The sequence below is a fragment of the Schistocerca nitens genome, chromosome 2 (genome assembly GCF_023898315.1).
Source record: "Schistocerca nitens isolate TAMUIC-IGC-003100 chromosome 2, iqSchNite1.1, whole genome shotgun sequence".
NCBI lineage: Eukaryota > Metazoa > Arthropoda > Insecta > Orthoptera > Acrididae > Schistocerca > Schistocerca nitens.
The window spans coordinates 382,012,610-382,027,691 of NC_064615.1; the positions used below are offsets into that span (position 1 = coordinate 382,012,610).

At 43.2% G+C, this 15,082-nt stretch overlaps 1 protein-coding gene across 1 annotated transcript; it reads right to left on the minus strand.

Moving 5' to 3' along the window:
• Positions 1-1,614: 1,614 nt before the first annotated feature.
• On the minus strand, positions 1,615-5,612 carry LOC126235037 (cuticle protein 18.6-like). Its single transcript, XM_049943772.1, has 2 exons — positions 5,558-5,612; positions 1,615-2,186 (listed from the first exon to the last, which is right to left on the minus strand). Exons 1-2 carry the CDS (start codon positions 5,610-5,612, stop codon positions 1,615-1,617), a joined length of 627 nt encoding a protein of 208 aa, XP_049799729.1.
• Positions 5,613-15,082: the final 9,470 nt, after the last annotated feature.

Here is a 15,082-nt window from a genome sequence, read left to right on the forward strand (position 1 = left end):
TTCATGTGTTTAAGGTAATCCATCTGCCGTAGAACTTACGTGGCAACTGTGATGAAATAAAGGAATTTGTTCAACCCAATAGCCAACAGTCTGGTGATCACATCTGCGAGCGACAGCAGAGTAAATTTAAGTGTCTGTAATGTCACACGTCACGCGACAAACAGCTGTTAATTGTTTGTATGCAAAAACTGTGCTGACTGTTCCTACAGTAAATATCTCATTAATTTCAGAACACAGAAGCAAAAGGGCCGCCAGCTCTCACGGATACGTCACACTAAGCTGAAGAATTGGGTACAATGAAGTATCGCAGTCTTGCCTCGGCTTTAGCGGTGGTCACTACCATTTCCAATGGCTTCTCGAAGGAAAGATAGAGTTGATTTTCCTGTCTAGAGACACACAGAATTGAACCAGACGTGGTAGTATGGAGAGCTGTGGTCCTTAATCTTCAATCACCACCATCCATTGCTGAAGGCATAATGACTTTTCTTCACACTTTCGCACTGTTCTTAACGCAGTGGTAGGCTCTCTGTTGATTGAAACTAGATGCCTAAGTAGAAGAATGACCATGCCGCTTGTGGAAGCATCTGCGATGAGTATGTTCTAATTTTGCTGTGGCTTGGCAGGTCCCAGATCTAGGAGATACTGGATGTGAGGAGTACGCATTGATTAGACTACCGCAAAACTTGCCGGCCGGTGTGGCAGTGCGGTTCTAGGCGCTTCAGTCTGGAACCGCATGACCGCTACGGTCGCAGGTTAGAATCCTGCCTCGGGCATGGATGTGTGTGTTGTCTTTAGATTAGTTAGGTTAGTTAAGTTTAAGTAGTTCTAAGTTCTAGGGGACTGATGACCTCAGATGTTAAGTCCCATAGTGCTCAGAGCCATTTGAACCATTTGAACCGCAAAACTTCTATTAACCACCCCTAGCTATGACTCTCCCGTTCCGGGAAGGGAAAAATGCATTCCTTAGGAAGTAATCTAGGCACTTATTGATTCAGTGCCTCACAGAACACAAGACTCTGAGGCAGAAATGGGATGCACAACCAACTGATCACATTCTGGAATGAAACTTGTCCAAACGTACACACAGAGAACTGGAAAGTGTCCTTTTGATAAGTACTCCATGGAAACTTAGAGCTTTCCAAGCGCATCGTTCAAAACGCACCACTTCGAGGTGCTTCAGTTTTTAGTCTTGTTAGTGCAAACAATTAATTGTAGGTTATGTATTCCATTTGGGTTAAAAGTAATAATAGACACTCTTTTTGTTTTGAAGAATGTTATGTAGTGAATTTATCGTGCGTTGCATGAGAACTTGGATGAAGGGTCGCGGAGAAATGTTTTTGTTTCAGACTGACAAACTTCAACAGTCCTGAGACTATTTTAACACAAGTACCAAAAATAGTTCCAAAAGCAGTGTGGGTAAACTGGCTCTTCACTAAACGACGTGACATTGACGTATTATGATACACTTTGTTAGTGAATAAGTGACTTAGTTTGAAGTATAAGAAGTAATAAATAAAGACTGTGTGATTAAATATTTATTTGCATGCTGGACATACAGATATAAATAATGCGGTTTGTACAAAATGTGAGGCGTCAAGCAAATGTCTTGAAAGTTCAACCGTGGTAAGCACCTCCATATGCGAGAGCAGGAGCAGCATAAGCAGGCCTAGCGATGGGGGCGGCGTAGGCAGCCCTGGCGATGGGGGCGGCGTAGGCGGGGGCGGCGATCGCAGGTGCGGGGTGGGCGCCAGCCTCCTTGTGGACGACGGCGTTGAAGCCGTTCACGGGGTCAGCCGTGTAGTCGACGGTGCGGACGGAGCCGTCGGGCTCGACCAGGCTGTAGCTGCCCTGGACGACGTCTCCGCTGCGGCTCTCGTGCTGGGTCTTGGAGTCACCGGTGAGAGCGTCCTGCACGTTGTACGCGAAGCTGTACTCGGGGTGCGGGTCGTACTCGGCAGCGACGGCGGCGGGGGCGGCTACTGCTGGGGCATAGGCCCTGGCGACGGGGGCGGCGTAGGCTCTGGCGAGGGGGGCGGCATAGGCAGGGGCGGCGTAGGCCCGGGCAGCCAGCGGCGCTCCAGGAGCGTAGACTGCGGGAGCTCCCAGGTACCCGGCGTGCGCCACCGCCATCACGACGGACAGAACGATCAGCTGCAAACACAGAGCCCGTGACGGTAAATTCAGACCTCAAGTGCTACGAAGAGAAAAACCCAGACACATACCACACCACAGAAGATAAAGATAAAAACATCCCACACATTGACAAAATACCACAAAAGACTGCAAATATCTTCAAAAACCATGAAATAAAAATTTGATTGTCTACGTATAATATACTACTACAGAAATAAATATATAACATAAAGTGTAATCATGACCCATATTCGGCCGGCCGCGGTGGCCATGCGGTTCTTGTCGCTGTACTGCTACGGTCGCTGTACTGCTACGGTCGCAAGTTCGAACTCTGCCTCGGGCATGGATGTGTGTGATGTCCTTAGGTTAGTTAGGTTTAAGTAGTTCTACGTTCTAGGGGACTGATGACCTCAGATGTTAAGTCCCATAGTGCTCAGAGCCATTTGAACCATTTTTAGAGCCATGACCCATATTCACATTCTGGAATATACAAACTAACGTGCTAGGAATGCTTCTTCTTCTGCCTAGGACAAACAGGCCGAGATTTCCACACCAGAACACATTAAAACCTATACACAGAACGTCATATATAGCCGGATGCATGTACAGTAAAAGGCATCCACTTAGAAAAGCAGAGTAAAATGTCAAAGCAGTCCACCGGCTATGTAAAGGTCATAAAATGGATCTGTTGAAAGAACTGTAGATATATTCAGATCACAAAAACTATGAAGACGAAGCATTAAAGGATAGACTGGAAACAGATGCAGCTACAGCTACAGATGCTTCAATACTACAGTTCAATAAAAATAGCGATACATTGAAATAGGCGCCATTGTTTCCAGAAGTTGCAAGTACCATTGTAAATATGTATGAGCAATGACGATCCAGATTATTAAGATAAATACCTTGTGAACTCTCTACGAAAGAATATCATACTCTGTGGACGACCTATGGCGTTATCCCTGTTTAAAACTAACTCCGTCTACAGGCCGCAAGCGACCCATCGGGACCATCCGACCGCCGTATCATCCTCAGGTGAGGATGCGGATAGGAGGGGCATGGGGTCAGCACACCGCTCTCCCGGTCGTTATGACGGTTTTCTTTGACCGGAGCCGCTACTATTCGGTCGAGTAGCTCCTCAATTGGCATCACGAGGCTGAGTGCACCCCGAAAAATGGCAACAGCACGTGGCGGCGGGATGGTGACCCATCCAAGCGCCGGCCACGCCCGACAGCGCTTAACTTCGGTGATCTCACGGGAACCGGTGTATCCACTGTGGCAAGGCCGTTGCCCGTTATCCCTGTTTATTGTATGTAATAATATCTTTGTAACTGTTTTGTTTTGTGCGTTTGCTACTATCTACGCGCGAGTTTCTGCACAAGCGGACCACATGAAAACCGTAAGTAGAAGTCCTTCCCAAATTCGCCATCAGTTCTATACAAAGATCAACCATTAAGTTCAAACTTCATATGTTTATGTTACTGTAAAGACAATATTACACCGCAGCACCTCAGACATCGAAAACTTCACGAATAAATGGCGTAGCACAGAAAAACGCACTTAAAATGGAAATCATTTCTCAAAAAGCGTCGTACAAGGAAATAATAAAAAGAAAATCGTTACTGGCAACATAAAAAGTTATTTCACAAACAAACTCACTGTTTTTACGTGGCAGGATTTCACCAATCATTCGTAATGGATAAAATATGAAAAGTAATTGTACGTTCCTCTCTTTACAACGAAAAAATATTAACACAATGGTCCTTCCCTCCCTACTTTCTAAAAAATACACAAAATTTCAAGACATGTATGGGGATATCGTAATTTATAGTGGCTAACCAGATGGTCTATTGGAAAAAAAGCTTTGTAGTTTCTTAGCTATTTTCCAAATAACGAAAGCTTTGGGAACATGTAGTCGATAATAGTAATTCGGCGGGTCTACTACAAAAATCTGGTATTAATCATATTAAAAGTTGTGGTCGGGAATGATTTCAGTTGCCCTACGACGCAGAGGAGTCTTCATGACAAATGTAGGAAGCACTGGATAACAAGTTCAGTGGTGCAGCTGTGCTGCACGTTCAGTGAATAACTGTTTGGCTAATCGGGTTTACAATCCAAAAGACTGCTAAGGCACTGTACTCCACTCTGCGTGAGTTACTTCACACGAACGACAAGGCTGGTTTCCAGGACGCAACTATGGCAAATCAGTGTCTACATCCTTCATGGAGTCCATCACTCCCGTCTAAATTATCCTATTGTCGGTGAAAGCTACATCTGAAAAAAACTCCTATAATTACCACGAAATGCGATGAGGGGAAGAGGAGGTTGATGTAAAAGATTGGTTTACATTCCTTTTCTACAATGCACTTGCATCCGAGAATAGTAATAAGTTTCATTACTATTGAATTGTGAGTGTTTGTTTTCAATATACGAACTCATTTTTTGGAAGGCGAGACACTGCATGATGTGTTACATATTCTCTAAGAATTAAACTTGTTTCCTCAGAATCAGAAATATTTCCGTAGAAAATGTAATCATAGTATCCACACCAACCTCCTTTGTTGATGATTGCAAGTAATCTCTCTATGCAAAGTAGAGCTGCATGGAAAAAGAAAAGAGAAGCCGACTTCGTAACTAGTTCTAAATAATTTTCATACAACCTTTTTCCCGACATGTCACCAGAAACATAGAACTTTCAACACGTACATCGTTTCGTAGACAACTATGTGAAGTGCGCGAAGAAATTTCTTTTAGCAGAGTTGCCTAAAAGTCAGTTCGTTGTAATCATGACAGATCACACAATTCGAGTGTCTGCACGATATATTAATTCAAAACTTCATTGTAAAGTTTGTGGACATAACGTCAGGGGGCAAAACATTCACATAATCTATATTTCGTGCTTACACTCAAGTTCTGTATTCTACAGAACAACTAAATTGCTGGATTTCTGAGTACCGACAACAACAAAAAATTTCTTTTAGTTAGTCCTTGACCAGAGTCAAAGTGAAGACGGGCGTTGAGAAGGGCGATGGCGTAAGAGCAACTAAAATTTCGTATTATTTTCGATTAAAAAGTTGCGAATGATCCGCTTACGTCTATGTTGTGGAATAAGTAGCGTAGTACCTACATTTCACGTGACGATCTGTGGACGAATTGACAGGCTCAAATCATGCTCTCCTGTTGTGCATGTTTGTGACACATTTGTATACATATCGTGCCACCGAATAAGCACATCGCGAAAACTTAGAATTTTGGGGTGAAAAAAATTCACAAGTTTGGAAATTCTCAATAGCTCTCTGAGTATTCTCATTACGTTTTGACTCTGACTTTACTGTTATTTTTCGAGCAGCTGTTCCGTACGTTCAGTGTAGACCTGTTTTAAGTCGCTTTCCAGCAGACTGCGTTTGAACTTAATCTCGCTGACTGCCGCGTTCACGCGTTCGAGTAAACAGTGTGGGCTCGCTCACCTTGCACTCCATGGCTGCGGTGGTGTTGGCTGGTTTCTGACCGCCGTGCACCCGCCGCTGCTTATATAGTCACACCCGCGGCGCCGGGGCGTTAGCCCGGACCTGAATCACTTCTGCCATTCTCCACACAATGCTTGACCCCATTCACATTTTTCGCCAGCTTATCTCTAGTGCGGGCGGAGACAGCTGTCGTGCACCTGCTAGGAAACTTGCGTGAGGAATTTAGTGATACAATAGAAAAGTAACCGTTTTGAAAAGCGCCACCGGATTACTTGCAGTGGATGAAAGAATCAGAAGTTAGAAGTGTTTTCAGGTTACCCTGCGCGTTGCTGAGGGTTCTTCTGTTGGTGCACACCTTTTTGGTAAGGTGTCGTTACTTTCACACTTTCGTTGACAAGAAACAACAGGTCAAAGCATTTCGTCCGACAATCAGTGATACTGCGTACTCATAGAACGATAGTGCTAGAGTAATTATTATTATTACCGTGCGACTCGATCCGTCAACAAGAAACTGTGTGATCGCTTCTAATGGATTTTTAAATTGTCTTCTCGACGTCTTATTTAACTATCAGTTACAGTAAAACGGTTTTATTGCCCACGAAAAAATGACATTTTCGCCAAAAGTGTTGAATAATTTTTTGCTACAGAATACTTCTCTCGTTTTGGAAAATATTTTGTTACTTAAAACAGTTGTACACGACTGTGATACCTAACATGAAGAAATTAAAAAAAATTTTATCAAATATTGGCACAGCCGCTGTTGATATGAAATACAAATTAGTCGTAACGTATGGCAGCAACCAGCCACAACGTAGTTTCAAATTTCTGCGTTTGAAAATCATCTTGCGAATACACGAGGGTAATCCCAAAAGTTAGGTCTCCTATTTTTTTACAAGTACAGAACTCTGTTTGTGAGGCAGTTGGTCACACTGTTATGAAGAGAGCTTCACGCGCTGTGTGTAAACATGCGCACGCAGCGCTGAGGCGCTCAGTCTTGGCTTGGCAGTCGTTGTGAATGGAGCTCCCGTTGGATGTTACCGCCAAGTGCGAATTGCGCGCAGTTATTCGGTTTTTGAACGCAAAGGGCACTGCGCCGATTGAAATCCACCGCCAATTGACGGAAGTGTATGGTGAGTCGTGCATGGATGTCAAAAACGTTCGTAAGTGGTGTAGAGAGTTTGCAGCCGGTCGGACCGAAATTCACGACGAACAAAGGAGCGGGAGACCGTCAAATTCGGAGGAGACTGTTGAAGGTTGAGCAAAGCATGCGTGAAGGTCGGCGGATCACCCTGGATGATCTCTGCACGTTGGTTCCTGAGGTTTCCCGAAGCACCGCTCACAGAATTGTAACGGAAACATTGAACTACCGGAATGTGAGCGCAAGATGGGTGCCACGCATGCTGACTGAGGACTACATGCGGCAACGAGTTGATGCTTCCCGTCCATTTCTTCACCGCCTTGCAGCCGAACAGGACAACTTTCTGGACTCAATTGTCACAGGTGACGAGACCACTTCACACCTGAGTCCAAGCAACAGTCACGCCTGTGGCGGCATCCTTCTTCGCCAAAGCCACGGAAATTCAAACAAATACAGTTTGCCGGTAAAGTCATGACAAACGTATTTTGGGATCGGAAAGGGGTATTGCTGGTCGACTTTATGCCCACTGGGACCACAACTAACGCTGACAGGTACTGTGAGACTCTGAAAAAACTCAAAAGGTCATTTCAGAACCCGAGAAGAGGAATGTTGAGCAAGGGCGTACACATTCTCCATGACAACGCTCGCCCACACATCGCTCGGCAAACCGTTGCTCTCCTGCAACAGTTTGAGTGGAACATAATCACCCTATAGTCCCGACTTGGCGCCCAGTGACTACACCTGTTCCCTAGGTTAAAAGAACATTTGGCCGGAAAGCGTTCAGCTCCGACGAGGAGGTGAAAGAAGAGATTCATAACTTTCTGAATAGCATGGCGGCGAGCTAGTATGACATGGGCATACAAAAACTGACACAGCGTCTACAAAAATGCATCGACCGAAATGGTGATTATGTCGGAAAAAAGTTAAACGTTCAAGCTGTAAACTGATGTGAACCATTGTAGAAATAAACAGGTCTATGTACTTATAGGATACATTACTTTTGCGATTAACCTCGTAATAATCGAAAATGAAGCTTCTGTTTCAACAATCGTAAAAACGTAAAATGTTTGTCATATTTATTTATTTTTCGTATTCCAGCACTTAAAAATATTCGCGGCCTTTATAAGGATGGTAGTTGAGGGCGATCAGCAGCATGATTATCGCAGTACGTCGTAGCACAGATAATCAGGCACAGTAACCTCAACTTCCAGACTTGTATCTTAGGCAACTGCTCTCCCTATTTTCTATATAAGACATTAATGTCATGAGTGCATACAAGAATGATATACTGCACTGTAGGATTAGTTAATGTTTTCCATTGTGGTTCGTGTTACGTATGTGGTATAGATTTTCAAGTAACGCGGAAAGAAGGTAGTCCACCTTCAGCCACAAATAATGACCCTCTTCCTCACTTTAAGATGCACGATGCGCTTCAAGTCCGGAAGTCATCTCCATCATTTAACGTCATCATTGATTACACGTAGCAGTTTCCACATTCACCTCTCTGTCAGGTTATACAACCATGACGAAAATAAGTCCTCCTATTAAAAAAATACATATTAGTTTCTAGTAGCAGCTGTACAGCCTTCAGGCTCTAAAAATGTACATTATATGATAGGGATTTAGCACGTTACAGTGCTTCGCGTACACATGTCAACAATTAAAATACACTTGCACATTTGAAAAATACAGTCTCCTCGAAAAGTAACTGCACACTATAGTATTACATCCTTTTCTATTCTACGCTAAGGAATGAGTATGCTTAAAATGATATCTTCCTACACATTGATGATATTCAGTGATTTTTATGCCATTATATATTCATATGATAATAAAGTCTAGTGAAAGTCTGTTGATTACACCTATTAAACAGCATATTTTTTTCATATACGCCATAAAATAATTGTTCCAACAGAGTTATTTCCTCAACACCACCTTAATATTCCAACCGAATTATTTCCCCAACACCACCTTAGTATTAGAAGTAGATAATTTCTGTCATTTTTGGAAACTGTTTGTTGTCTGAATGTTTGCAGTAGTAGAAATTTTTTTATTTTTCTGTCTCCTTAGTTTTAAATCTCTCTCTTTTCATATCCAAAGTTTTCTATAAAAGGCATACGAGAAAAATAGATTGTAGAACAAAAAGGATACGTAATGCATTAACTCCTGTTACACCTACAATAATATTTGAATAAAATTCCTGAAAAACTCACGAAACTCTTGTCTTCTATTACATTAAAGAACGAATAACCACACCGTTAGTGTCAAGAAACAAATATCACCTAGCATGATGTCGTTTGAGTGTCAACTTCAAAATAACCGTCAACATTTGAATTTACCAAAAAGATATCCACTTTACACTTATGTTCAGGATCGTCCTCATGAATTTATTTTTTAAGCTGAGGTAAGCAAAAGAGAATAAAAGAATAAAAATTGTAATACGAAAATATGCAAGAGAATAGTTAAGCGATGGAACCTCAAACAGTATGTTAACAATTATTATGGCAGTTTAATTAAGCTTTATAGAGTGCTGTGCTAGGCTTGAAAGTGACACAACTATAAGACACTATTTCTCGACATAGCCACCATCAACCTGTAAACAATGATAGGAACGCTCTACCAGTCGTTCAGTTACTCGGCGATAGAAATCTGCTACTCAGTCACGGATGCATTCGAGAGCCACTATGTGAATGTGCTCATACTGGAAAGTTCCTCCTCCCCTCCCAGACGCTCTTTCATCTTGCCGAAAATCGCATGTTGCAAGATCTGGTCTTACCGATCACCATCTCCGACGACTGTGCGGCCTTGATAAAATCGTCGGTACCAATTCAGTACAGCTGGACGCGACACTGAATTTTGCACATACATCGCCAGAATTTCTAAGCGAATCGGTGCACAGTTTAGCCGTTTTTCCACGAGTATCTTTCCATCTCACGCACTTCAACTTCAGAACACATTTCCACTTGCTACGCCATTCCATTACACACTGTGACGCACCTGTTATCCGTACCGCAAAAGAACTGTATCTGCAGGATACTCGGAATACGTACTCCATTCTGACAATGCGCCACTCTTGTTGCGTAATTATCTCAGCGGGGTAAGTCGTGTCTAAGTCACTTTCTGAAGTCCCTACGAATTTCCCTATTTCAGTTTGACGAAGAAATAATGTGACATGCCTTTTTTCTTAAAGTAAACTTTGTAATGTTTTATATTGACCGTTTTAGCAATCCCAGAAGCCATGATGAATTTCACTGTTAAATATTTCAGTGCTAGAAGCGGCGACCTGTAAAGAAATATTCCTATCGCGACAACGAGACAACTTTAGAAGATTTGAGGTAAGCAGGCTTCTTCTTGCAAAATCAGAGAAACGCCGAGTGCAGTGTCATAGTATTTACACTTGCAGCAGTCCTCATTACGCAAATTCACATAAGTTCAAAGAAAGGCAACACGTTTTGTATTATCGCGAAATATGGGAGAGAGTGTCACAGAAATGATACAGAATTTGGGCTGGACATCATTTAAAGAAAGGCGTTTTTCCTTGCGACGGAATCTTCTCACGAAATTCCAATCACCAACTTTCTCCTCCGAATGCGAAAATATTTTGTTGACACCGACCTTCATAGGGAGGAACGATCACCACGATAAAATAAGGGAAATCAGAGCTCGTACGGAAAGATGTAGGTGTTCATTCTTTCCATGCGCTATACGAGATTGGAATAATAGAGAATTGTGAAGGTGGTTCGATGAACCCTCTTCCAAGCACTTAAATGTGATTTGCAGAGTATCCATGTAGATGTAGATGTAGACACCTTACTATGTTACATACAGATGCCTCAATGTACCGCAACCCGAAGATTCCCTATGTCGATTTTTCAGTTGAGAACTGTAAGGTGGTCTTCCATTCGTATTTTTGCCTCTTGGCTCTCATGCACGTTGTGTTATAAGTTTTCAGCATACAATTCCAGACATCTTGCAATAACTTACGTTTTCGCACGCTTTTCCTCAGTCAACAAATACTATGAAAGTGCCTTGACTCTTCTTAAGTGTCAGGCGAAACTTCAGAAGTACCCTGACAGGTCGCCAATTTTCTGTTTCACTCTTCTTGCTATGGTGACCAGGGGCATTAGCCGCAGCTCTCACGACAGTCGCGATGCTCGCGCCACAATACGCGACTTCCGCGCGCTCCGTTGCAGCCACGAGGGAACGTCAGGTGCAAACCCAGAACGCCAGCAGGCTCACCGAGAACTAAGGACCACCAGGTATCGCGCCAGAGATCAGCAAGGGGTCACTGGCCGCACCACGAAACCACACCTCCATCCGGTCACTAATGACTAGGGGCCAGCTAGTTGCTTTCTGAAGAGTGACAGTTTAGACTGCTTAACACGACCCAGGAACCACTGCGGACAGTTCCCGTAGGCGAGAGCTGGCCGAGTCATGCGCAGACTGTTTGCAGTCCATAACTCTCGTCGACGTGTCACTGGAGAAAACTACGTCACTCTGAGAGTTAGGCTTCGTAGTAGGCAACAGTTTTTCGAGTGCTAGTTTTTTTTTCTTATTCTCCTACTTGCGTTACGGCCTCTGTAGGACCACGGGTAACACCTACGTGGACTGCAATTTCCTCCTCTTCTCCCAGAATCTCTTCAATCTTTCTCTTCTTCTCTCCTGCTCTTCTTCCGAGATCTTCAGTTTCCGTTTCTCCTGTCGGCACCCTGGTGACACTTTATTCTTTTCCTGTATTCTCCTCTGTCATTAATCTCCGGCATATTGGTCGGTGTATATTTGTTCCTTCAATTTTCCTTTCCATGGACCTTGATCCCCAATTCCAACCAGTCCTTCCCAAGTACAACAACCCACTTGGTTCCTGTCTTTCCCCTTGTCCTCCCTGTTGTTTCCCACACTCTCTGCGTCATTCTGTCTATACTCATCCTAACTACATGTCCAGCAAACCTTGCTTGCCCTTTTGAGTCTGATTTCCCCGGATATTGTTCTCATAGTTTTTTTTTCCTTTATAGTCCCGGTTTTGAGAGTTAGGTGGAGCCTATACCTCAGAACTGTATTTAGCTGGAACAGCTGAAGAGTTGGAGTTAATCTCTCGCTACCCATACTGAAGCCACTAGCTCTTTTGCGAGCTATTAAAGAAGTTGTTTGTAACATGCACCGGGGCTCTCCTCAATTAATAACGAAAAGTATGATTTTTCACTTCTGTATATTATTCTTGTCAGTATCATACGATAGTTTTAACATTTATCCGCCTTCCCACCTTTAAGATTATAAGTATGATATTCTTTCAAGAGTCCGATTGTCTTTGTCCAGTCTGAACGATTCTATACACAGGATTCCCACAAGTTCTGGAAATCAGTGAAATCAGGGAACTTGAAACATGTCAAGGAAATCGAGGAAATATCAGAGAAATTTGAAAAAAAAACACTGGAAAAATCTCGTTTTTCTGTCTCAGTAGATGAAATCGTTTGTTTACTGAGATGTCATACATTGTCGCTGGCTGGGCGCAGCTGAGTACGTGCTCCGTTTCACTACTCCATTATTCTTACTCCTTCTCCTCTTCCTACCATTCGCCTCAGCTTGCAAACAGTGCTGCCACCATTTCTTGCCGCTAGCCTAGCAGCTGCCGACGAGAGGCGGGAGGCGTGAGGAGTGGTTTGTTTGGATCTGATTCTCAAAGACTATTGACGCAGCGGCCGGAGACAGCGGTCATGTGTGCATGAGTTGTGTCTGAGTGTTAGTGTGAAAGTGTGCGTGCTCTCGTTTTTTGACAAAGGCTATGGCCGAAAATTTAGTTGTGAGAGTGTGACTGTCTTCTCTACGTGCCCGTCTGCGGCTCAGCGATCATCTTCACAGTGAGTTGCTACCTATTCTCAGTATTATTGATTCTCAGAGTATTCGTGCAAGTTATCTGTTGCTTCGACCGATCACCGCAGTCTCATTTCATCAACATGGTGTCTGTGATACGTAAACAGCTGGCCAGACGAGTGTACTTCCACAACGGGCCAAAACCGCAGGCCATTTCTGCAGGTTTTCTAACTGATCGGACATGCCGATCAGAAGTCTACCATTTCCCACAAATGTGCAGCCCCTTCCCATCGGATCTAGTTACACCGATCTGCCCGCAGGCCGGGTCTGTTCGTGTGTGGTATAATGCACGGATTTTCGTCATGGACCCAGGACTGTGGTGCTCCTCGGCAGATAAGAGGCCACAGGCGATGGATTTCAGAAATTGCGACTGTCTTACCGCGAGTATATTTTACAGTGCGGCGTTTTATATACATTTTATATATGTTAATACTTTGAAGCTAGTCCATATATTAGCAGGTACGAACGATAAGAAGAAGAGAATTGTGGCAGTCGCTAGCGATTTGTACGCGATATACTCATATATATCTCGAAACAAAAATCACACAACGTCTGTAAAATGAAATAATCGTGTGCCATTGATGGCATGGATGACCTGGCCGAGCGGTTCTAGGCGCTACAGTCTGGAACCGCGCGACCGCTATGGTCGCAGATTCGAAACCTGCCTCAGGCATGGATGTGTGTGATGTCCTTAGGTTAGTTAGGTTTAAGTAGTTCTAAGTTCTAGGGGACTGATGACCTCAGATGTTAAGTCCCATAGTGCTCAGAGCCATTTGAACCATTTTTGGCAGGGATGCCCCATCCAGGGAAGTTCAGCCTCCGGCTTGCAAGTCCTCATTCAGGTGACGCCACATCGGCCGACTTCGTGACTGACAGTCGTCATGAAATGACGATGAGGACAACACAACACCTAGTCCACGAGCGGAGATCTCCAATCAGGCCGGGAATCGAATCCGTGTCCGCTGCATAATAGGTAGCCGAGCGGTCTCAGGCGCTGAAGTCACGGACTGTGCGGCTGGTCCCGGCGGAGGTTCGAGTCCTCCCTCGGGCATGGGTGTGTGTGTTTGTCCTTAGGATAATTTAGGTTAAGTAGTGTGTAAGCTTAGGGACTGATGACCTTAGCAGTTAAGTCCCACAAGATTTCACACACATTTGAACATTTTGCATAATAGACAAACACTTTACCACTCAATTAAGCTGCCGGACACACAATACCACTCAAATAATAGACATAACACAGTGTGTAATAACTGACAATAATGAACATAGTAGATCCAACATTTTATTGGCTGTCACCTATAGTGTTCGTCTACACAACTCTTCCGCGCCTTATACACTTCTTGCAAGATGCCTACTTTTCTCTGAGGTTATTTCTGAAATCAGTGAAGGTATTTTAAATCTGTCTTGCGACTCCAAGGAAATACGTATTTTTGTCACCAAATGTGTTTCGTTTTATTGAAATAAAATAGCATCACTGGTCTTAATTGAACACATATACCACTTGGCTTGCTTTCTCCATCTAAATACAGTTCATTACAAAAGATGTTGATGTTAGTACTTAAGATTGTTACTCATACGTTTAGAAATAGAATAATATCACTGGTCTTATTCGAACACATATACCATTTGGCTTGCTTCCTCCATCTAAATACAGTTCATTACAAAATATGTTGGTGTTAGTACTTAAGATGTTTGCTCATCCGTCTAGAAATAGAGATGTCCCTTCATTTTTTTTTTTTTTACAACTTATGTCTTTACTAACCCTTGAGATCTCGAAATTTTTCAGGGAAAAATGCTAAAACTTGTCTGGAAATCAGGGAATTTCACTTGGGGAAACTTGTGGCAACCCTGATGCAGCAACTACAATAATATTTTGCTTGCTACTTCCCCCAGTGATTTTAGAAATTGTGAAGGATGTGACACCTCGGTTCGGTTTACAGTGATAAAAGCTATAGAAAGAATAATTTAAAATTAAGATTATAATTTTAGAGGGGAAAATAGTGTAGAATCAGAGTTCGGTAATTGCAGATCAAAATTATAGTATATCAGCAAGTAGTTTAACGTCTAAGTACAGCAAAGCCACGGAAGCTCCGTCATGGAGAAGGCAGTAACGTTAAACTCTTGTGATCGTCATTATTGCCTCCTTTTTTCCCTGATTGTTTCGTTAAAGGGCGGGGAACCCGTGTCAGTCAGCGAGACAATAATTAGATTGGACTTTATCGTGTTAAGATTCACGATAAATTGTTAGAATATTACGGAGATTAAAAGTGATTTAGTGTACGATTTCTGACTGTTGGTATTAACGTGTGGACTTTTGAAAGTGTTGTGTGCCGTTAGTTGCGAATCTGGGCGTAGAGCGCGTGCATATCGGCATTTGCGGACTATTTAGATACCTCCAGGCTAGGAACCTTTTAAATAGACCATAATCCATCACCATCTTAATCCTTGAATGTAGAGTGAAAGTGAATGCATATCG